The sequence below is a fragment of the Haemaphysalis longicornis genome, unplaced genomic scaffold (genome assembly GCF_048455015.1).
Source record: "Haemaphysalis longicornis isolate Haplotype H1 unplaced genomic scaffold, Haemaphysalis longicornis Haplotype H1 scaffold_10, whole genome shotgun sequence".
In the NCBI taxonomy this organism is placed as follows: domain Eukaryota; kingdom Metazoa; phylum Arthropoda; class Arachnida; order Ixodida; family Ixodidae; genus Haemaphysalis; species Haemaphysalis longicornis.
The window spans coordinates 75,803,104-75,825,896 of NW_027526204.1; the positions used below are offsets into that span (position 1 = coordinate 75,803,104).

At 44.2% G+C, this 22,793-nt stretch overlaps 1 protein-coding gene and 2 long non-coding RNA genes across 3 annotated transcripts in view; all 3 read left to right on the forward strand.

Annotated features, from left to right (window-relative positions):
* The window catches only part of LOC144159903 (apical endosomal glycoprotein-like), a 58,303-nt gene extending 43,436 nt beyond the window's left edge, over positions 1-14,867 (forward strand). Inside the window, exons 6-9 of the mRNA XM_077691559.1 lie at positions 1,395-1,598; positions 4,491-4,591; positions 9,143-9,236; positions 14,728-14,867. Of these exons, the coding sequence (XP_077547685.1) occupies positions 1,395-1,598; positions 4,491-4,591; positions 9,143-9,236; positions 14,728-14,867 (539 nt within the window). The remainder of the gene's footprint in view (positions 1-1,394; positions 1,599-4,490; positions 4,592-9,142; positions 9,237-14,727) is intronic.
* On the forward strand, positions 11,615-13,425 carry LOC144157806 (uncharacterized). The gene is made up of 3 exons (XR_013319870.1): positions 11,615-11,698; positions 12,622-12,720; positions 13,327-13,425. It is a non-coding gene; the product is annotated as an uncharacterized LOC144157806 (long non-coding RNA).
* Positions 14,868-17,183: 2,316 nt separating the features above from the next.
* LOC144157807 (uncharacterized) lies at positions 17,184-18,685 on the forward strand. Its single transcript, XR_013319871.1, has 5 exons — positions 17,184-17,275; positions 17,529-17,627; positions 17,879-17,977; positions 18,233-18,331; positions 18,586-18,685. It is a non-coding gene; the product is annotated as an uncharacterized LOC144157807 (long non-coding RNA).
* Positions 18,686-22,793: the final 4,108 nt, after the last annotated feature.

Consider the following 22,793-nt stretch of genomic DNA (forward strand, 5'->3'; position numbering starts at 1 on the left):
AATGAAAAATTGCGAATTTTTGTCAACTTCGTTATATCCAGGTTTAACTGTAACATACTCAACGCATTTCGCAGGTAGACTTCACAGCCCCTAAAGGCGGCTCACAATAAGATAAGGCTGATCAAGTAGCCTCCTCCATATTTCAGATAAGGCCGGCCAAATAAACAAACCAAACAATACAGATAATCGGAGTCCAGAAAAAACTTTGAGGAACCCGGATCGCACTTTAAAGCAATGGAATACCTCCGAACTATCTACAAAGAAACGTACAGTTTCCTAGGGATACTAGGGGCTGTGAAGCCTCTCAACCATAAAAGCGATGAGCAATTGAAATAGTCGAAACGCAAATATATTCAAAACTAAACAAGTGCAATCAAAATATAAAACCAGGTATAAATAACGTTAAGTTACAATAAAAGCCACAGCGGCACTCTTGGCAGCGAAGTAGCAAACTGAAATGGCTGACAAAGCAGCAAAACATAGCAAGAAAAATTGACTGGCCTATTGCGTTACATTGTGAAAATAAACCTCGGTATTAATATAAGAATACACTGCATTGCTCAGTGGCCGCATGAGAGAAATAAAAGTTATAAACTCCAGTGAATAAAAAATGTTTAATAAATGCCGGCACACTTTCCCACTGACAATTACATCTCACAGGTTATTACGGGAGACAGTACATTTTCCTTTTAGTTTCAAAGGATTGCCCTTACATGCAAAAGCGAATGTATAGGTGACCTACCTGAAGGCAGCTTCGGTCGCTACTTACTGGTGTGCTTCGTAAAAATAACACAAATAAAAATTTTACCAAATATATAAACAATCTCGCAAGTAGCAAACCTCATCCTATAAAAATACAGAAATGTTAAACATTCAATAAAAATTTCAATCGTTCTTTGCGTAATACTCATGAATATTCACCCCCCAATAGTTTAGTGTAAAATTCCACTAACGCACAGAAGCATAAAATCAGCGGCAAGAAAACGCATGAATAATCGATTTCCTGGTGTCTTTGTATCACGTTATTATTTTGTGTTATAATCTGGCGTAATTACCGTGTGGTTTTTACAGCGCTTTTCTATTTGAAACGAAAACGTTGTAATTGTTTTTTTACACGCCAACGTTTGATGTAAGGAAAGGTTCTCTATTTTATGGGCCCGTTTATTCAACCACTAGTTGACCTGAACGTGCTTACATTGGACCTAAGTATAGACCTTTTTAATTTCTTCGTCCTGGGAGCTGCCATTTTATCAGCGGGCTGTGCTAGCAGCTCTATGATGCATTCGACAGGAAGATGTAACTGCGCATGTGCAACACAGCCCAGAAGATGTCCTGATGTTATTACAGATGAAAGGATGAAAAGATATATACTTTTGGTCTACCTCGCTTTTCAGGAGCTTACACAGCTTTTTGGATACCAAAAGGGGAAGAAGCTTCCGGAGCGCTCATCTCACCGGTTCTTAGCAAGGACCCGAACCGGTGCCTACGCTTTTTTTATTCCCTTCCGGAAGCCAGTCCTAACCGTGGTCTCCGGCTGCAGCTTATTCGGGACGTGCAATCATTCTTAGAGACTGCTTCGCAGCAAAACGCGACCACAGGTAATTTTTTATTTCTTATTTTGATTTTTATTTCTATTTCTTTGCAAAACCAAGGGGAGGCTGAGACTAAAGGCGGACGTGGCCTGACAGAGGCCTCAGCCACCCCATTTAATGTGTCCGTAGTAACACGGCTGTTCACAAATTTAAGCATAATAGCACAAATGTAATAGAAAAATAGCACATAGCAAAGTCATCACTACATTTCTTATGTATTATACAAAGCACAGGTCTAAAATTCACAGAATGATCACAGTTTACACACAAATGCAGTAATTTGTACGCATTAAATTTCATAAGTTACACTACTGTGTCGCAATTGCTGTGATTAACCAAACGAGCATGTCTGACAACGAGAGATTACGTACGTGTGTGTAATAGAGCACTTCACGAGCCTGGGCCGGCCCGAACGCCCGGCCGGGCCACACGAACTCGATTATCGGCGGGCCCGGGCTTAGTGCCGCGGGCCCGGGCCGGGTTTGTGCTGGACGCCGTGGACCCGGGCCAGGGTCGGGCTTGAGTTCATGGGCCCAGCCGCTAATAGTTCCGACGTGAAGTGAAGAAAATGGCACAAAAATGAATATTCTGAGTTTACGTTTACGCGGTTCTTGATGTTAGATGTACACATTGTTTTATAAACGTGTTTTTCTAGGTCTGATACTCACTATACTGTAATTTTATTGTCATTTCATGTACTGCATCAAGATTTTATATTTTGATGTATAACATACCAAAGATACGTCACCAAGCAATCCCCTAGCGAGGAAGGAATTAAGACAACAAGGAGCTGTGCACCTATGTACATAGTGCACAACTCCAGGTGCACAGCTCCAGATGCACATACACATAGGCGCACATAGGTGCACAGGTGCACGTGCGTTTTAGATGTAGAACCAATTTAATGGTGCTGCCGTGGCTGGAAATCAAACGCGCGTGCTAGAGAAACACCACCGCTTAACAACCACTGCAGGGGTACTGCAAATGGGGTACTGAAAATTTTAGCAATACCAACTTGCGATCGAGACAGCCACGTGAAGTTTCTGAGAGTCTAGTGATAAAAGGTAATGGTGTCTCTCGTGTAAGAATACCAGCTTTTATTACGCCGATGTGGCGTCAACTGCAGACGGTGGAAGCTAAACTACGTGCTCTTTGAAATCTTTATTTCTTGCGTTGCAGTTCACCACGTGCTTGTACAGACTAGATGCTCCGTCTGATTGCCCATTACGAACGCACTGGACCAAATATAATACAGAAATTATCTTTAGCGTCAAGACCGGCCCTGGTCACACACACACATGCCTTCCTTATTCTCAAAATAAATTACCGGCACCGGGCCGGGTCTGGGCTTGAGACGATGGGCCAGGACAACGCTCACTTATGAATGCCCGGGCTGGGCCCGGGCTTGGTGTTACGGGTCGGGGTCGGGTTCGGGCTTCACAAAGCGGGCTCGGGACTTGAAATCAGACCCGTGCATTGCTCTAGCTTGTAACATAAAGATAAAAGGAACGTCATCATGAGATCTTTCGGAAATAGTAAATGTTCTTATTGCGCTACGGGTAACTCACGCAAAACAAAATAACCGAAAATTACCAGCCGGATCTGCACGCGGGTCGCCGACGTCGCCCTCGCAGCGATTCTCGTCGGTGTTGACGCGATTTCAAAGGTTGCGACGATGGAGAGGAGCTCAGGCGGATCGGCGAAGGGCTCGTCTCCTCCACGCGCCCGGTCACGCACCGTTGGGCACGCCGGAGCCCGGTAACCGGTAGCGCAGGCCGACTCAGTGCTAGCAACGACGCCCAGAGCCCAGGTGACGACGCCCGGAACCGTAGCGGTGGATGGCGACGAAGTTGCCTCGATCTGGGACGTAGACCAGAAGTCTTACGACGTTTCCCCCAGTGCCGTGCCCCGTTCCATCCGCGTTGCGTCTCTTTCCAAGCTTGGTCTCGCTCGCTCTCTCACCGTGCCTCGTGCCGCACCTGTTCTTTCTCTACCCCAGCCTCACCCGCTTGGAGGACAATGCGGGGCCATTCCCCTTCATGGGTGTGTTCGGTCACATGCCCCTCTCCTCTCTCCCCTGCTCTGGAGCGAGAGCCAGGCCGCCACTGACACGTGCTCCATTCTTCCAGCCGGTAGCCCTGACACATGCCGCGTTGTTGCAGCCGGAGGTGCGCATTGCACCGACTCACGTACCATCACAGATCACTTCCAACCCCTACATGCACACACAGTATATACACACACAGGCACGCAAACACACCGCCGCAGCCTAATGCCAGCGTTTCGTTGAGTTGACCTCTTCAGTACTCTTGGAAGACACGTTGACAAGGGGTGTTCTATGGCACGTATGTCCTGCGAAGGGGCTGCGTGAGCACCTGTTTCTCTATACGAGATATATCCGAGCGATAGACCTGCAATAGAATACCCCGTCGGTGGCACCGCGCTTCGCCGATAGACATCCGGTTTTTTTAGTTAGCCCCGTTCACGAGGGGCGGGATAATGTGTGTAATTACCCTGAGCTAGGCATACTACAAATTTTGTTTAAACACAATCTTCCATAGAGCTCGTATTAGAGCGGTTCTACTACGTATATTTCTAGATTTTTTCAAGGCGAAGAATTCATTTTTCCTTTTTGTGAAGTTTTGTGCGGTTGAAACTACAAAAACACCCGAGAAGGAGTTTCATTATAAAAGCATTCTAAATGATATTTGCCATAATCACCCATGCAGAGAAAGGTGCTTTCGTGTATCAAAAAGGCGCGTGGGCGGCACACACAGACCGCGTGTTTTCTACGCGGTTTGTATGCGAAAAATAGGCCAGAGAAAAATAGATTTGTAAATGAATCCCGAGTGCAAAGAATTTCACCGCGTGTGTGCAATTTTTGCCCGAACATTTTAGCAGAAGAACGAGGTGAAACGCTCTGGAACTACAATTCTTCATTGCTGCCGAGCACATGGAGCCTAGCCGAAATAAGCTATGGCACTGAAAACGACCACAGGGTAAGTAGCAACAAGACTAATATTAACACCGATTTGCGAAACAGTATTTGTTAAAGACCGTTCAGTAAAGCAAAACTGCCTTTCGGATTGAAGCTTCAGCAGGTACGCGCGCGTTGTTTTTGAATGGATGGTGAATAGTGCTTTCTGAATTCTTCACGACTTGATTTTAATGTCTGACGGTAGTTCTTGCATCATTTAAAATGTACATTCTCTTACCTGCACTAAGATGACCAGTGATGCAGCGAAGCCGTGGATTGCTCGAATTTTTCTTGACGTCAGCGGTGGGGTCAAAAGTGTCGTGCAGCATACATTGAAATTTGTCGTCCTGAATGTCCTTTACGACCTGCTGGATCATCTTGTCTTCTATTATTGCAGGATTCAGGTGCTTGCAAAGATAGACCGCATCCATGATTAGCTCATAAGTGTTAATTCCCTTTACTCGTAGGCTCCGGTGTTTAGCCCCTACTTAGCACGAAGCGCGCGAAAAGCAGGGCGCTCGAAGACTTCCGTGAACGTTGACTTTAAGACGGTTGAAGACAAGGGGCCACAGGTTGCCAACGTCCGCATTATAACAAATAAGGGTGACCCTCATGGCGGCACAAACTTTTTGCAGGTGCTCTGCCGTTGGCACCATCAGCGCCAATCTTCTACGCCGTAACTGTTGTTGCGAATTCAGACGGTGGCGTCATGGTGTTGGAGTTCCATGAGCAAATGTCAGGGTGCGGCGGTGTTGGCGGCATGTCTTTGTTGACTTTACGGCATCCCCTCAGACTTTCTCAGATTTTAGTCTGTATACAAAATAACGTCTACCGTGGTATAATGACGATTGTGGGTTGTTGTGGTCATGGGTAGGGTGGTACTTGAGGCAACCGCGTCGTCTAGTTAGGCTGAAGCCCTGTCCGCCCCAACGAATCGGTTCACTCATCGGAGCCAGCAACGCCGGCTTGTTTTGCCTAGGTTCAGACCCATCACCTGCCATGGTGGCTCAGTAGCCAAGGCGTGGTGCTGCAAAGCCCAAAGATACAGATTTGATCTCGGCCGTGCTGGCTGCTTTTTGAATCGTCATAATCAGCCTGCTCAGGTCCGCTGCAGGACGAAGGCCTCTCGCACTGACATCGAACTGCTCCTGTTCTGCGCCACTCGAGTCCACAGCTTATCCCCGAAGTTCCGTATTTCATCCCTACATCGTATGGGTTATCGGCCTTCCCCTTCTTCTAGACCCATCCCTTGATATCCACTTGGTCACCCTAATTGTGCACCGTTTGTCGTTTATTCTCACTACATGGCCAGGCAATGTCTATTTCTTTCTCTTGAATTGGACTACGATATCGCCAACTCTAGTTTGTTCCCTGATCCAGGTAGCTCGTTTATTGTACGTGGGTGTTATTCTTAACATTACTCGTCCCATTGCTTGTTGAGCGGACCTAAGTTTGCTTTCTATTTGTTAAGTAAGCCGCCAAGTTTCTGCTCCGTATGTCATCCCCGGAAGTATATACTGGCTGTAGATTTTTTTTTTGAGTGACACAGGTAGCTCGTTTTCATTACTTGGGAGTACTTGCCGAGAGGTCCCCATCCCGTACCTATTCTGCGCCGGATTTTGTCTCGTGGTTGGGGTCAGTACTAACCATCTGTACAACGTTGTTACGTTCTGTTACTTCTTCTAGCATTTCGTTTCCTAAGCTGAAGAGGACGTTCTTGTGTACTTATTCCTCACTACTTTATATTTATTCGAATTTATTTTTTAATTTAGGCGAAAAGTAAGAACGGCCGTGTGCCAAAATGTTGATGCACCTTAAAGATCTTCAGATGGTCAAATTTAAGCCGTAGCCCTGCCCTACGGCACGCCTCATAGCCCCTGTGTAGCTTCGGCACTTTAAACACCACAACAAACAGCCCTTAGGACCAGCCACACGGAAGATAGCCGTTGACATGATGTCCACAGGCGTGTGTATACCTTGGCAACAGCCCCGACCTACGCAGCTCCCACAGCTACGAGCTTTACGTTACAATGAAGGTTGATATAATTCATCCTGCTGTGAGGCGCGAACACTATGGATTTATTTCATAACCCGTGCAGGACGTGCTGAAATCGTGCCTATCCTTTTTCACTTTCCTTTAGTTCCACTATCAACGCGTCCTCCTACAGTTGATTTATTTATTTATTTATTTATTTATTTATTTATTTATTTATTTATTTATTTATTTATTTATTTATTTATTTATTTATTTATTTATTTATTTATTTATTTATTTATTTATTTATTTATTTATTTATTAAAATAACCTCAACGACCGAAGGCGTTAATACTTCATACAAGATTAGTTACAACCGTTTCAATGATGTAGGATCCGGGATGCTGGCGATGGAGGCGGGGAGAGGTGGTTCCAGTAGTCGCAGGTCTTGGGCATGGACTAATAAAAGTAGGGGTTTGTGCGACAGTCAGGAACCCCTTCCTTGTACCTGTGATCATTGCGTGCGGAGTTATGGGATAAAGCAGAAAGGAGAGCTTGTTTTAGAATCGGGTTAGTAAATTTTATGAAAAGGGCACAAGCGCAAAATTTTTCTTCTATAGCAGCAAGGTCACTGAGTTTAAAGAAGACTTAATTGACTTGATGCAAGCGGTTCATGACTAGTTTGTGACAAGGATTCGGGCAGGCTGGTTCTGAGTGGCTTCCAAAGATGAAGACAACACCACCGTATGAGGGTCTCAAATCAATGAAGCATATCCTAATTTTGATCTAACAAGGGTTTTATATTATACGAGAATTAAAGACATAGCAGCAAGACCAAAATTACGGCGTAAGTATTCAAGCACATTATCAATTTTGGGTGACGAAGCAGAAACGCGATTACAAAAAGAAAGAACAAAGGCCTTTTACAAGGCGATGCAACATTCATTCGGTGGTATCACACTGCCGTCATGATCACGCAACTGGATCATTTCCTTCTTAAAACCATTCACGGTTGACCAGAATTTGCGAGGGTTAGTATGGAGCAAAGAGGGCAAAGTTTTAGTAAAAAAAAGCCACGTTTTGCTAAGAAGACGAAGCTTGTATTCAATGTTTACATTTGATAGCCTCATCACCTTTCGCTACTATCGGATAACACTGCGCTACGGTACAGCCGTTTCGTTTTGTTTCGCAGCCGGTTAAGAGGTAAGGTGAGCCACTGAGAACGGCAGGATGATCGGATTGTGCGCAGTGGAATAAATGTATTAACGACGGATTCAAAAACATTCTGAAATGCTCTCCTGTTTTCTTCCACAGTGCGCAAAGAAAAGTCACGCAGATACGATTCAGTGAAACTTTCCATTTCCGCATTTATTGAGGCCACATCTTTGCATTTATAATGTCTTATGGTTTAGCAGTAGCTGCTTGTTTTGGGTAGATGACATCGTAAGTAAAGTTAAGAATGCTGTGATCACTTAACCCGGGAAGATAATGAAGAGAAGAAATTTTATCAGCGATTGTAGTAAGGAGCAGACCTACCAAATTGGAAGAAATAAGAGCGACACGTGTAGGTTCCTTCACCAGTTGTGTCAAGTGAAAGTCGTTACAAATATAAGAAGCAAATTTCCTTCGCCTGCGCTGGAGTTTGCATGGTTATCACCACCGGTCCAAGATATATAAGGAAGATTAAAATCGCCCAATATCAAAATACAGGCAGCAGGGTAACGAACAAGTATACTGTTTAAAGCATCGTACAAAAAACCACGGTAGCAGGCAGCATATCAAGAGTTCAGTGGACGGTAGCAGGCACACAAAATAGCGTCGTTGTGGCCAAAACGTACGCACTTTGGTCGGATAGGGAATATCCAGGGATCCATGGCATGTGCAGCTTCTCTGGAAACCGTGACGAACTTTTGTATAAGAAATTGGAAGCAGTCCACATGAGTCAATTATGGATGGTGATGATGGGTACGCAATCTCCATCTAAAACATAAGAGAGAGTGATGAAATGTATTGCGCGTTTCGGTGAAGAAAAAGGAAGAGCGGCGCGTGAGCTCATCCTGTCTACGTAATTTGGAGAAGGATAAAGTACAACCACTGTAACCCCTACGCAGCTCACGAACGTTATCTGTTTAGCGGTTGTGGTATCAATGTTGGGTTTTTGTTTGATACTTTACTAGTTCATATTATTCGATAGAAAATTTAATGTGAGTTGGCAGTCCATGCAGTGGTCGTACATTTTACACCGCTGCCCGGTTTAAGTGGTGTTGGTCCCCAGCCCCAAAACCTTAAATTAGGTCCAGCAGTAGTTCCATAGCGGAAGGAAGGTTCCTCATATTCATGGGAACGAAAGGCCTCCACAGGCTGCTTTTGAACAAGTGGCGTCGTGCCTAATAGCACAACGATTTAGCGCCCTCCCAACTCCTCCCCTCCGGTGCCCCGTGGCTGGTACTCCCTGTCTCGCTTCTGAGAGGTGGCCGCGCTTAGTACATTAACTATCCAAACGCCCTGAGCGTGGCTGTACAGCGGCGCTCCCTTTAATGCGTTGACAAAAAGCTGGAAGCAACTGCGAGTTTTCTCTTGTTTGCTTTTTTCTTGCAGCTTCAATTTCAATGCTATTCGTCACACAATCATACAAGCCCGTTTTTCTGCGCCATCGACGACATCGAAGTATATTCCTGTGGTGACAAGTCAGGTAATGGTTACAATGTACTCATTTCCTGCTGTCAGCTCTACCGTAGCTGATCTCCTAACACCCCCTCACGGCAAAAAGCCTCCTCATGGCAAAAAGCCAACCACTGTGGCACTTTAATTAGGGGCACCTCAGCTAGTGTGATTTTTTGCAACGTATCGATGCAAAATACAAACATGGGAGCGCCCGCATATACATTAAGTAGAATTACCCCGTGTATAACTACACGCTCACTTTATAAAGGAACAGTTATAAAAAATATGAATGTTTTAGCGACAGTCGCTGTTCCATTGTTCAAAAATGTTCCCTGGAGGCATAGTGGGAGCACTATATTTTTAGGTAGAGAGGAAGAGGAAATAAGAGAGGGAAGAAACAAAAGAGAGGGTTAAGCTGAAGCCCCGAAGTGGCGATGGTACTAATACTAACTTTTAAAGCAATGTAAAATCACCCATCTTTTTCCTTTGCAGATGTCGCAAAATGTCTTACACGGGAAATTTTAACCTAATATTTTAAGGCATGGCGGTAGTAATGATATCTCAGCTGTAGGCTTTTATCAGCATTCGAAAAAAAAACCATGCTCCAAATTGTTTACGACTCTTTGTTATCCTTGACATTAATTTCTGGTCTACGTCACATGTCGCGATTCTTGTTGCATCAGCTGTAAAACCAGATTTCCAAATAGCTTTCTGTGCAAATAAAAATTTCCCTTAGGTAAGGGTGTTCATGGTGTCATCACTATTATTTTTCGTTCATTATTCCAATAATGTGGTAGAAGGTTTCTTTAACAGCTTGCAACAAGTATAAAATTGGTCGCGGAGCCAATGGCGACAAGCAATGGCTACAAGACGCCACCGTGGGTGGCTGCCAGCGCACGCGGAGGGGGCAAAGGCATAGCTCGGCGTGGCGAGTCACGTGAAGAGTTGCCAAGGCTACGGAGACGTTGTGGCAACATGAAGTTCAAACTGGTGGCGATGGAGAAACTCCGCTCGACAAGGCTAGGAATGCTTTGATGTAAAAACCGGCGCGAGGAACCCTGCATTACCTTCGCGTAGTGGCTTTAGCAAAGAATACCCTAGCGCACGTGGGCATGCGCCTGGTTAAGAGCGCCCGCCTCGTCCAGGTTTGCGTGTTGGCTTGCAGCACGTGAGTAGATCCCATCTTGGTCATCGTCGTCGTGCAGCGATTGATGCGCAGTGGGTCCACAGCGGCGAAGACGATCAGGACGAATCTCCCAAGCCAGTCCATTCCGGTCCACACGTTGGCACGGCTACCAGACGAGCTTGTAAAGAAGCGTAGGTCCAGTGAGGTGAAAACCCGCTGCAAGATGATTGGTGCTACGAGGCCCTTGCACCGGACGAGATTGCTGAAATGGAAGACCAAGATTACTACTAAATAAAACACTACCCACCTCACCGCTGTTTGCTTTACATTGCCATCCAAAACGGCTTTGACGCCTTGGGTCCGGCTGATTCCTCTCGGCTGTTATCCGCAGTCTGTGTGGTGAAGCTAGGTCGACCACCAGCTCTGGTGTTTTGCCAGCATTGAACCAATAGTACAAGCTTGTTCAGATTTTCTGTAAAGGGTAGAGATTCGACCAACTGAAATTAAGGTGTGGAATACTGTTTTATTGCTGAAGCAAGGCGACTCACACCATTTATTCCCGTGCAGTGAATTTCTTACGTATTTTCGAATACATTTAGCAAGGAAACGTTTTAAGAAGAATTCTATTGTTGGTGACCTTCGCTATGATGCCGTCACAGCTGGCATACATGTTGCCTTCAGGTGCGGCGCCAAGTCGTAAGTTGGCTTAGACAGTAAGTACACTCTACCAAAGCTCGTGCGAATTGTTGAAATACAACACGTTACTTTAATTTGATGTGAGACGTGGCGTACGATGAGGAACTTCTGCCCGAAATCTTGGACAGCGCGTTCGAGATAGCAGTTTATGTGGCCAACAAGAGCTTTCGGTCACCTTCTTCCGGATATCCCCTAAGTGCGCCCTACTATCAACTTTTTTTGCAGAGACGGCTTCCACCGGGACGGAAACAATGGAGTGGCGAAAACTCCAAGGGACGGAATTTACAACTTCAGCACCTCTTGCCACTTCTGTCACCCATGACGGTACGCAAAGTATTGTCATTCATGCAGCGCCACTCACGGAAAGAAATAATAGAATTTCAAGGTAGCGGCGATGCAAAAAATGTTTTCATTTTGTGTCTTGACTCATGAGGTAAGACTTATGATTGAGAGATTTCTTAAAGAAATGCTGCACAGGGCCTCCGAAAGGATGTGTACGAAGAAAAAAAGCAGCTGGAGTTATTCGTGATATCTGCAAAAGACAACCTGCCATTTACCTTTCTTTTCAGAGGCGGCTTCCGCCGCGACTGAACCACAGGAGTGGCAAAGGAAGAATGCAACGAAATATACAACTGCAGGATTTCCTGCCTCATCTGTCCCCCATGACGGTACGTAACGTTAGAGTCATTCATCCAGAGTCACTTTTGCAAAAACAAATGATAGAATTAGAAGGTTCCGGCGATGACAACGAACGTGGTAATTTCTTATAGAGAATCATAAGATGCGACTTTCAGAAAAGACGTTGTACAAGAAATTCAAAAAAGTCGAAAACTTGTGCAGCTGGTACAGATTCATTGTGGTGAAGCAGCGCGCAAAACCAGGATACAAGAGGAGACGACAACACAAGCGCTGTGTATACACTTAAATATTTATTGCCCTGTGAAAACGTATATAACAGCGGGTTTGACCACGCAAATAATGGGGTATACTTCACGTGTGCGCAGAACAAACACAGACTAAGCATTTTTCAAGATTGCCACTTCACAGTGAAGTAAATATTGGGTGGCCAACTCCGACAATCTTCTGAATTTTTTCTGCATGCGTAAGACATCAGGTATCACCCTCCTTCTCCTGTTTTTAGGGGCAATCAAAGCAGTGGTACAGTTAAGCAACAAAGCGAAGATGATAAATGTTGCGTGGGCGTGCCCTTGAGGGTGTTTTGATGCTCGCTCTGGCGCTAATTGAGACATCGCCCTGTTTACCCAATGTATTCTTTTGCATTCTTTTACATTGCATCTTAAATACAATATGCAATTGCCGATGCAATTTAGCACCCATGATGGTACGCGAAATCGATCTAGTATCACATTAGTAAAAGAAATGACATAATTGGAATGTTTATACGATGACAACAAACGTGCAGATTTTTATTTTAACACTGAGATGAGGCTATCGACGAAGAAAGTTTTGCTGGAACTTTTAGATAGAGCGTTAGACAAGGAGCAAGATGACGCGAAAAAGAACTTTCGCTCAAGTCCAGTGTGATATCTTCAGTGAGCGGCCTTCTATTTACGTTGTTTTACCTTTTCAGAGGCACCTTCTACCGGGACTGAAACACAGCAGCGACAAAGCAGCCAAGCAACCGATTATGCAACTGCGGAGTTTACTGTCACTATTGGCATCCACGTCGGTAAGCACTACATTGTCATTGGTCTAATGCCGTATTTGTAGCACTAAATTGGAGAATTAGCGCGTTTCGATGAAGACGGCAAAATTGTTTATTTGTTATTTTGACTCATGAGATGAGACTTTCGATGGAGAAGTTTCTGATAGAAAACTTGTTTATAGCGTTCGAAACGGAACGTTGCGAAGGAACAAAGAAATTTGGCTAAAAAGGTTCCTGACATTTGCTGTGGACGGCCTACTATTCACCTATATTTTTAGAGGCAGCTTCCACCACGACTGAAATGCCGCAGCGACAAAGCAGCGAAGCAACGGATAATGCAACCGCAGAGTTTACTGCCACTTCAGGCACCCGCCACGGAGCGTAATGTATTGACGTCAATCAAGTGTCTCATTTATAAAAATAAATGTTATAATTGGAAGGATTGCGCAAAGACAAAATAACTGCTGAGTTTTTAATTTGACTCATGAGATGAGGCTTTGATGAAGACATTTCTGTAAGAAGTCTTGGTGGCGGCGCTCGCAAAGGTGACTTATGAGGCAGAAAAGAATTTGCGCTCAAGTTATTTGTGATACCTGCAGTGCACGGCCTTCTCTTTACATTTCTTTTTAGCGGTTCCTTCCACCGGGACTGAACCACTGCTGCGGCAAAGCAGCCAAACAACGAAATATGCAATCGCGAAGTTAACTGCCCCTGCTGGCCCCCATGACGGTATGTAATATGGCGGAATTGATCTAATGTCACATTTTTACATCAAAATTATATGATTTGAAAGTTTAACTATGTCAAAAAAACATGCTAATTTCTTTTTTGAATCGTAAGATGAAGCTTTCAATGAAGAGATTTCACCTTGAAACCTTGGATAAGGTGTTGAAAAAGGCGCCTTATGGGCAGAAAATAAACTTTGGTCAAGTAATTCCAGATACCTGCAGTGGACGGCCTACTAAATACATTTATTTTCAGAGGCCCCTACCACCAGAACTCAAACACCGCTGTGGCAAAGCATTAAAACAACGGAATATTCAACCGCGGACTTGAATGCAACTTCTGGCCCCCATGACGGTACGTTATGAGGAGGCATTGATCTACTGTCGCAGTTGTAATACAAAATAGATAATTTGGTGGTTTCAAAGTTCACAAAAAACATGCTGCTTTCTTTTTGAATCGTGAGATGAGGCTTTAAATGAAGAGATTTCTCCTAGAAACCTTGGATCAGGCGTTGGAAAAGGCGCCTTGTGAGGTAGAAAAAAATTATAATCAAGGTATCTGGGATATCTGCAGCGGATGGCCCACAAATTTACATTTCTTTTCAGAGGCACCTACCACCGGGACTGAAACACCGCTGCAGCAAAGCAGCCAACCAACGGAATATGCAACCGCGGATATATCAGCCCCTTCTGACCCTCATAACGGTAAGTAAGGCTGGGGAATTGATCTACTGCCACATTTGTAAAACAAAATCGCATAATTTGAAGGTTTCAACGATGACATAAAACGTGTTGATTTCTTTTTGTCAATCGTGAAATGAGGCATTCAATGAAGAGATTTCTCCTAGAAATTTCGGATCAGGCGTTGGAAAAGGCGGCTTGTGAGGTAGAAAATAAAGCTTGGTCAAGTCATTTTGGATACATGCAGTGAACGGCCTGCTATTTACATTTCTTTTTAGAGGCACCTACCACCGGGACTGAAACACCCCCGCAGCAAAGCAGCCAAACAACGGAATACGCAACATCGGATACAACATCCCCTTCTGGCCCTTATAACGGTAAGTAACATGGGGGAATTGATCTACTGTCACATTTGTAAAACAAAATCGCATAATTTGTAGTTTTCAACGATGACATAAAACGTATTGATTTCCTTTTGTGAATCGTGAAATGAGGCTTTCAATGAAGAGATTTCTCCTAGAAATTCTGGATCATGTTTTGGAAAAGGCGCCTTGTGATGTAGAAAATAAAGTTTGGTCTAGTCATTTTGGATACATGCAGGCCTGCTATTTACATTTATTTTCAGAGGCACCTTCCACCGGTACTGAAACATCGCTGCAGCAAAGGAGCCAAACAACGGAATATTCAACCGCAGAATTAACTGACACTTCTGGCCGCCATTACGGTACGTCATGTGTAGGCATTGATCTACTGTCGCAGTTGTAATACAAAATAGATAATTTATTGGTTTAAAAGTTCACAAAAAACCTGCTGCTTTCTTTTTCGAATCGTGAGATGAGGCTTTAAATGAAGAGACTTCTTCTAGGAACCTTGGATAAGGCGTTGGAAAAGGCGCCTCGTGAGGTAGAAAAAAATTATAATCAACGTATCTGGGATATCTGCAGCGGATGGCCCACAAATTTACATTTCTTTTCAGAGGTACCTATCACCGGGACTGAAACACCGCCGCAGCAAAGCAACCAAACAACGGAATATGCAACCTCGGATATAACATCCCCTTCTGGCCCTCATAACGGTAAGTAACGTGGGGGAATTGATCTACTGTCACATTTGTAAAACAAAATCGCATAATTTGTACGTTTCAACGATGACATAAAACGTGTTGATTTCCTTTTGTGAATCGTGAAATGAGGCTTTCAATGAAGAGATTTCTCCTAGAAATTTTGGATCAGGCGTTTAAAAGGCGCCTTGTGAGGTAGAAAATAAAGTTTGGTCAAGTCATTTTGGATACATGCAGTGAATGGCCTGATATTTACATTTATTTTCAGAGGCACCTTCCACCGGTACTGAAACATCGCTGCAGCAAAGGAACCAAACAACGGAATATGCAACCGCAGCGTTACCTGACACTTCTGCCCGCCATTACGGTACGTCATGTGTAGGCATTGATCTACTGTCGCCGTTGTAATACAAAATAGATAATTTGGTGGTTTCAAAGTTCACAAAAAACATGCTGCTTATTTTTTGAATCGTGAGATGAGGCTTTAAATGAAGAGATTTCTCCTAGAAATTTTGGATCAGGCGTTTAAAAGGCGCCTTGTGAGGTAGAAAATAAAGTTTGGTCAAGTCATTTTGGATACATGCAGTGAATGGCCTGCTATTTACATTTATTTTCAGAGGCACCTTCCACCGGTACTGAAACATCGCTGCAGCAAAGGAACCAAACAACGGAATATGCAACCGCAGCGTTACCTGACACTTCTGCCCGCCATTACGGTACGTCATGTGTAGGCATTGATCTAATGTCGCAGTTGTAATACAAAATAGATAATTTGGTGGTTTCAAAGTTCACAAAAAATATGCTGCTTATTTTTTGAATCGTGAAATGAGGCTTTCAATGAAGAGATTTCTGCTAGAAATTTTGGATCAGGCGTTTAAAAGGCGCCTTGTGAGGTAGAAAATAAAGTTTGGTCAAGTCATTTTGGATACATGCAGTGAATGGCCTGCTATTTACATTTATTTTTAGAGGCACCTTCCACTGGTACTGAAACATCGCTGCAGCAAAGGAACCAAACAAAGAAATATGCAACCGCAGCGTTACCTGACACTTCTGGCCGCCATTACGGTACGTCATGTGTAGGCATTGATCTACTGTCGCAGTTGTAATACAAAATAGATAATTTGGAGGTTTCAAAGTTCACAAAAAACATGCTGCTTATTTTTTGAATCGTGAAATCAGGCTTTCAATGAAGAGATTTCTCCTAGAAATTTTGGATCAGGCGTTTAAAAGGCGCCTTGTGAGGTAGAAAATAAAGTTTGGTCAAGTCATTTTGGATACGTGCAGTGAATGGCCTGCTATGTACATTTATTTTCAGAGGCACCTTCCACCGGTACTGAAACATCGCTGCAGCAAAGGAACCAAACAACGGAATATGCAACCGCAGCGTTACCTGACACTTCTGGCCGCCATTACGGTACGTCATGTGTAGGCATTGATCTACTGTCGCAGTTGTAATACAAAATAGATAATTTGGTGGTTTCAAAGTTCACAAAAAACATGCTGCTTATTTTTTGAATCGTGAAATGAGGCTTTCAATGAAGAGATTTCTCCTAGACATTTTGGATCAGGCGTTTAAAAGGCGCCTTGTGAGGTAGAAAATAAAGTTTGGTCAAGTCATTTTGGATACATGCAGTGAATGGCCTGCTATTTACATTTATTTTCAGAGGCACCTTCCACCGGTACTGAAACATCGCTGCAGCAAAGGAACCAAACAACGGAATATGCAACCGCAGCGTTACCTGACACTTCTGCCCGCCATTACGGTACGTCATGTGTAGGCATTGATCTACTGTCGCAGTTGTAATACAAAATAGATAATTTGGTGGTTTCAAAGTTCACAAAAAACATGCTGCTTATTTTTTGAATCGTGAGATGAGGCTTTAAATGAAGAGATTTCTCCTAGAAACCTTGGATAAGACGTTGGAAAAGGCGCCTTGTGAGGCAGAAAGAAATTATAATCAAGGTATCTGGGATATCTGCAGCGGATGGACCACAAATTTACATTTATTTTCAGGGGCACCTACCACCGGGACCGAAACACTGCTGCAGCAAAGCAGCCAACCAACGGAATATGCAACCGCGGATATAACAGCCCCTTCTGGCCCTCATAACGGTAAATAACGTTGGGGAATTGATCTACTGTCACATTTGTAAAACAAAATTGCATTATTTGAAGGTTTCAACGATGACGTTAAACGTGCTGATTTCCTTTTGTCAATCGTGAAATGAGGCTTTCAATGAACAGATTTCTCCTAGAAATTTTGGATCAGGCGTTTAAAAGGCGCCTTGTGAGGTAGAAAATAAAATTTGGTCAAGTCATTTTGGATACATGCAGTGAACGGCCTGCTATTTACATTTATTTTCAGAGGCACCTTCCACAGGTACTGAAACATCGCTGCAGCAAAAGAGCCAAACAACGGAATATGCAACCGCAGAGTTAACTGACACTTCTGGCCGCCCTTACGGTACGTTATGTGTAGGCATTGATCTACTGTCGCAGTTGTAATACAAAATAGATAATTTGATGGTTTCAAAGTTCAAAAGAAACATGCTGTGTCTTTTTTGAATCGTGAGATGAGGCTTTAAATGAAGAGATTTCTCCTAGAAACCTTGGATAAGGCGTTGGAAAACGTGCCTTGTGAGGTAGGAAAAAATTATTATCAATGCATCAGGGATATCTGCAGTGGATGGCCCACAAATTCACATTGCTTTTCAGAGGCACCTACCACCGGGACTGAAACACCGCTGCAGCAAAGCAGCCCACCAACGGAATATGAAACCGCGGATATAACAGCCCCTTCTGGCCCTCATAACGGTAAGTAACGTGGGGGAATTGATCTACTGTCATATTTGTAAAACGAAATCGCATAATTTGAAGGTTTCAAAGATGACAGAAAACGTGTTGATTTCCTTTTGTGAATCGTGAAATGAGGCTTTCAATGAAGAGATTTCTCCTAGAAACCTTGGATAAGGTGTCGGAAAAAGTGCCTTGTGAGGCAGAAACAAAAATATAATCAAGTTATTTCGGATATCTGCAGTGGATGGCCTAGAATTTTACATTTCTTTTCAGAGGCACCTTCCACCGGGACTGAAACACCACAGCGGCAAAGCAGCCAAACGTGGAAGAATGCAACCGCGGAGTTAATGGCCAATTCCGTCCCCCATGACGGTACGTAATGTAGGGGCATTGATCTACTGTCACATTTGTAAAACAAGATTGTATAATTTGAAGGTTTCAACGCTGACAAAAAACGTGCTGATTTGTTTCTTTAAATCGTGAGAGGAGGCTTTCAATGTATTGATTTCTCCTAAAAACCATGGATAAGGCGTTGGGAAAGGTGCCTTGTGAAGCAGAAAAAAACTTTTGGTCAAGTCATCGGTGATATCTGCAGTAGAGAGCCTACTAATTATTTTTATTTTCAGAGGCACCTCGTACCACTACTGAAACACCGAAGCGGCAAAGCAGCCAAGCAGCAGGATATGCAACCTCGGAGTTCACTGGAACTTCTGGCACTCATGACGGTGCGTAATATATTGACATTGAACAAGTGTCGCATTTATAAAAAGAAATGCTACAAATGGAAGGTTTAGACGATGACAACAAACCTGTTGATTCTTTATTTTTACTTATGAGATTAGGCGTTCCATGAAGAAATGTCTTCCACAAATTTTGGATACGGCGTTCAAAAGGGCGCCTTATGAGGCAGAAAAGAAATTTCGCGCGAGTCATTTGTAATATATTCAGTGGACGGCTCACTATTTACGCTTCTTTTCAGAGGCACCTTGCACCAGGACTGAAGCACGGCAGCGGAATATGCAACCGCAGTGTTTTTTGCCACTTCTAGAAACTATGATGGTACATAATGGACCGAAATTGATCTACTGTCACCTCTGTAAAACAAAACTATATAATTTGGTGGTTTAGTCGATGACAACAATCCTTTTCATTGTTCATTTTGATTCATAAGATGAGGCTTTCGATGAACAAATTTCTGGTAGAAATCTAGGATATGGTGTTCGAGACGAAGCCTTATAATTCAAAAAAGACCGTTCGCTCAATATTTTGGAAATATGGGTGCAGCGGTGGCGTACAGGTAGAGCACCCGCATCGCGCGCAGAAGCACCGTGGTTCGAATCCCGGTGCCGGACAATTGCCACAGGATTAAATAAAAAATCTGCGTGTTGATGGAATTGCAGAATGAGGCGTGGGGTGCGGCATGACCCCGGCGACAATTGCCGGTAACGCACTTCCTCACCAGAGCAGGATTGGATCCCTGTTGTAGTAATGGCTACAACCTCCCATGAATATGGCGATTAACCCACGGCCCTTAGTCTCCAGTGGCTGGGAAGCAACTGGCCATGGTGGCCGTAAGAGCTGTGATGCAGCAGGCGGTGCTAAGAATCACTAGATCCGGAGAGGCTGTCATTGGAATCTGAACATGGCAACGTATAACACGAGAACATTATCCAGCGAAGCGAGTCTAGGGGTGCCGTTTGATGAATTAGAGGGCATTAAGTGGAATGTAATGGGGCCTAGTGAGGTAGAATGACAGGTGAAACTTTTAGGGTGCCGAAAAATTGACACGTCCTATGTTTCCATGGTCAAGTAGACAGAAGAGAAGTGGGACTGATACTTCTAGTCAATAAAAGCATAGCTGGCAACATAGATTAATACTAAAGCATTAACGAAAGGGTAGGCGGTCTTGCAAGTAGGGTTAATAAGAGCTAAAACTGAAGGTGGTACGGGGCTACGCACCCACATCCAGCCACGACGACCAGCTAGTTGAACGCCTCTATGAAGATACGGATTCGGCAATGGCTAAAGTAAAAACACAGCATACCGTAGTTATGAGAGACCTCAATGCTAAAGTAGGCAAGAATCAGGATGGAGACAAGGCAATTGGAAATTATCGTCTGGACTGTAGGAACAACTGGGGGACCATCTAGTGGAGTTGGCAGAACGGAGTAATGTACGCATCATGAAAACCTTCTTCTGCAAACGGCAGAGCCCGCAGTGGACGTGGAGAAGCCCGAATGGGGAGTATAAAAATGGAATATACTTCATATTATGTGATAACACTGGCATCGTGCAGGATGTGGAAGTCCTCAGAAGGGTAAGGTGTAGTGACCACCCTATGGTAAGATCTCGAATTAGCTTAGATTTGAGGAGGGACCGCAACAAGCCAGTACGTAAGAAGCCGATCAATGAGATAACAGTAGGACGTAAGTTTGAAGAATTTAGGATGGCGCTGCAGAACCGAAATTAAGGTCTTCCCGAGGAAGCAGAGTTTAAGACACAGGAAGCCAGCGACAAGCTTACAGGCATTATCCCGGAGTATGCAGTAGAAGTCGCGGACACGATGGCCAGACAGGATAATGGCAACCGTTCCCAGGAGACGAAATATCTAATTACGAAGCGGCCAAGGATGACAATCTCCATCGTAGCTGACAGAATAGAGCTAGCCGAGCTTTCGAAGTTAATTAATAAGAGTAAGACAGCTGAGATACGGAAGTGTAATATGGAGAGGATCGAATATGCTGTAAAGAACGGAGACAGCCTGAAAGCAGTGAAGAGGCGTTCATGCGTGGGGAAAATCAGATGTATGCACTTAAAGACAAGCAAGAAAATTTCATCTGAAATGGAGATAAAATAGTCATAGTAGCCGAGAAGTTCTATAGAGATCTGCAAAGTAGACAGAACATCCAGGATAACACCGGCTACGAAAGTAGTTTAGAGAAGATAGACATCCTACCAATAACTACAGAAGAAGGTATGAAGGCTCAAAAGAAATGAAAGGGGCAAAGAACCTGGTGAGGATCAGATAAGAGCAGACTTCTTGAAGGATGGCGGAGAAATTGTACTTGAAAAACTGGCAAACCTGTACACGCAAGGCCGAACGACCTGGGGTCATTACGCCTACGTAAGAGTACTAGAGTATTACGCAAGAGTACTAGAGGATATCTACCATGGGTCCACAGTTATCATCGCCTTCCATGAAAATAACGGTAAAATTCCTATAAGCAAGGGCGTGACGCCCTTGCTTATAGGAATTTTACCGTTATTTTCATGGACAAGGAGACACAATCCCTCCGATGTTATTCGCAGCATGTTTACTAGTGGTCTTCAGAACATTGAACTGCGAAAAAGTGGGCGTACGAAGTAATAAAGAAACCCTCAGTAACCTCAGATTTGCTCGCGACGTTGCTTTGTTCAGTAACTCTGGGAAAGATTTGCAAATCATGATTACCGCACTGGGCAAGCAGTGTAGAATCGTGCGCCTGAAAATAATATCCAGGAAATAAAGTTATGATCCATATCCTCCATATAGCACAACGGTTTGAGATGGGTGGCGAGGCAGTGGAAGTGGTAAGCGAATATATATACTTATGCCGAGTAGTCGCCCAAGATGCCAATCATGAGGTAGGGATAATTAGAAGGGTAAGGATTGGGTGTAGCGCATTCGGCAGGCATTCTCAGATAATGAACGGCAGCCTACCATTGTCCCTGAAGAAGAAAGCGTATGACAGCTGCATCCTACCGGTCCTCACCTGCGGGGCGGATACTTGGGGGATGGCTAAAAGGGTTCAACCTAAATAGAGGATGACTCAGGAGGCAGTGGAGCGAAAGAATATAGGTGTAACTTTAAAGGACAAGAAGAGAGCGGAGTGTGTTAGTGAACGAACGTGTGTTATGGGCATATTAGTAGAAATTAAGAAAAAAATGGGTGTGGGCAAGTCATGTAATCGGAAGGTAAGATACGCGTCTGTCATTAAAGGTAACAGAGTGAATCCCTAGAGATGGCGAGCATGGCAGAAAGTGATATTGGCAGATGAGATCAAGAAGTTTGCGGGGTTAAATTGCCGCAGTTAGCGCGGAATCGGGATAATTCTAGATCTATGGAACAGGCCTTTGCCTTGAAGTGGGCGTAGACAGGCTGATGACGATGGTGATGATGACATATGTTGATTTAGGCGGGTATGAAATGGTAATCGTCGAATCGGCGGGCTTCACGGTTGCGATCGGCTAGTGTCACGATATAAGGCCGTAGAGTATCAACGCTCTTTTCTCTTACTGTGCCATGCCACCGCCACGATCATTGATCAGTTCGCAATGCGTCAAATCTGTTTACACTTCGATGGTTCATTGGGGCCGCCATTTTGGTTTTGCGTTTTATTCGGTCAACCCTGGTAGGCTTAGCTTGGCCTGGCTTCTCTGCGGCAGCAGATGTGGGTGCAGCAGCGGGAAACAGGGGCTATGCTACCATGCCTGTTAGTGAGAGTACTCCTCGGCTATGGACTAAACGGCTTAGAGTAGATGGTTTCACAGACGAGCACCTTAAGGGGTAATATTTGTAAACAAGTAGCCGGCAATGCTTAAATGTAACCTAAGCGTCAGTACTGTGAAACCGGCCCCGCTAAGTAATGCACCGCATTGGCGAATACTCCCACTAGCAGGCGTAGTAGCCAAGACTCTATTTTTTCCTCAAGAAGCTCGACGACGATCCTACTTGGCCACAAAAGTGGTTCTCTATTTATTTGGGTGAGGTGTTATGCGCGTTTTGTGGACCCAATACATATTAGAATGGTATGAATGCGAGACACGAACTTATTATCGTTTTACGTTCGTTCAA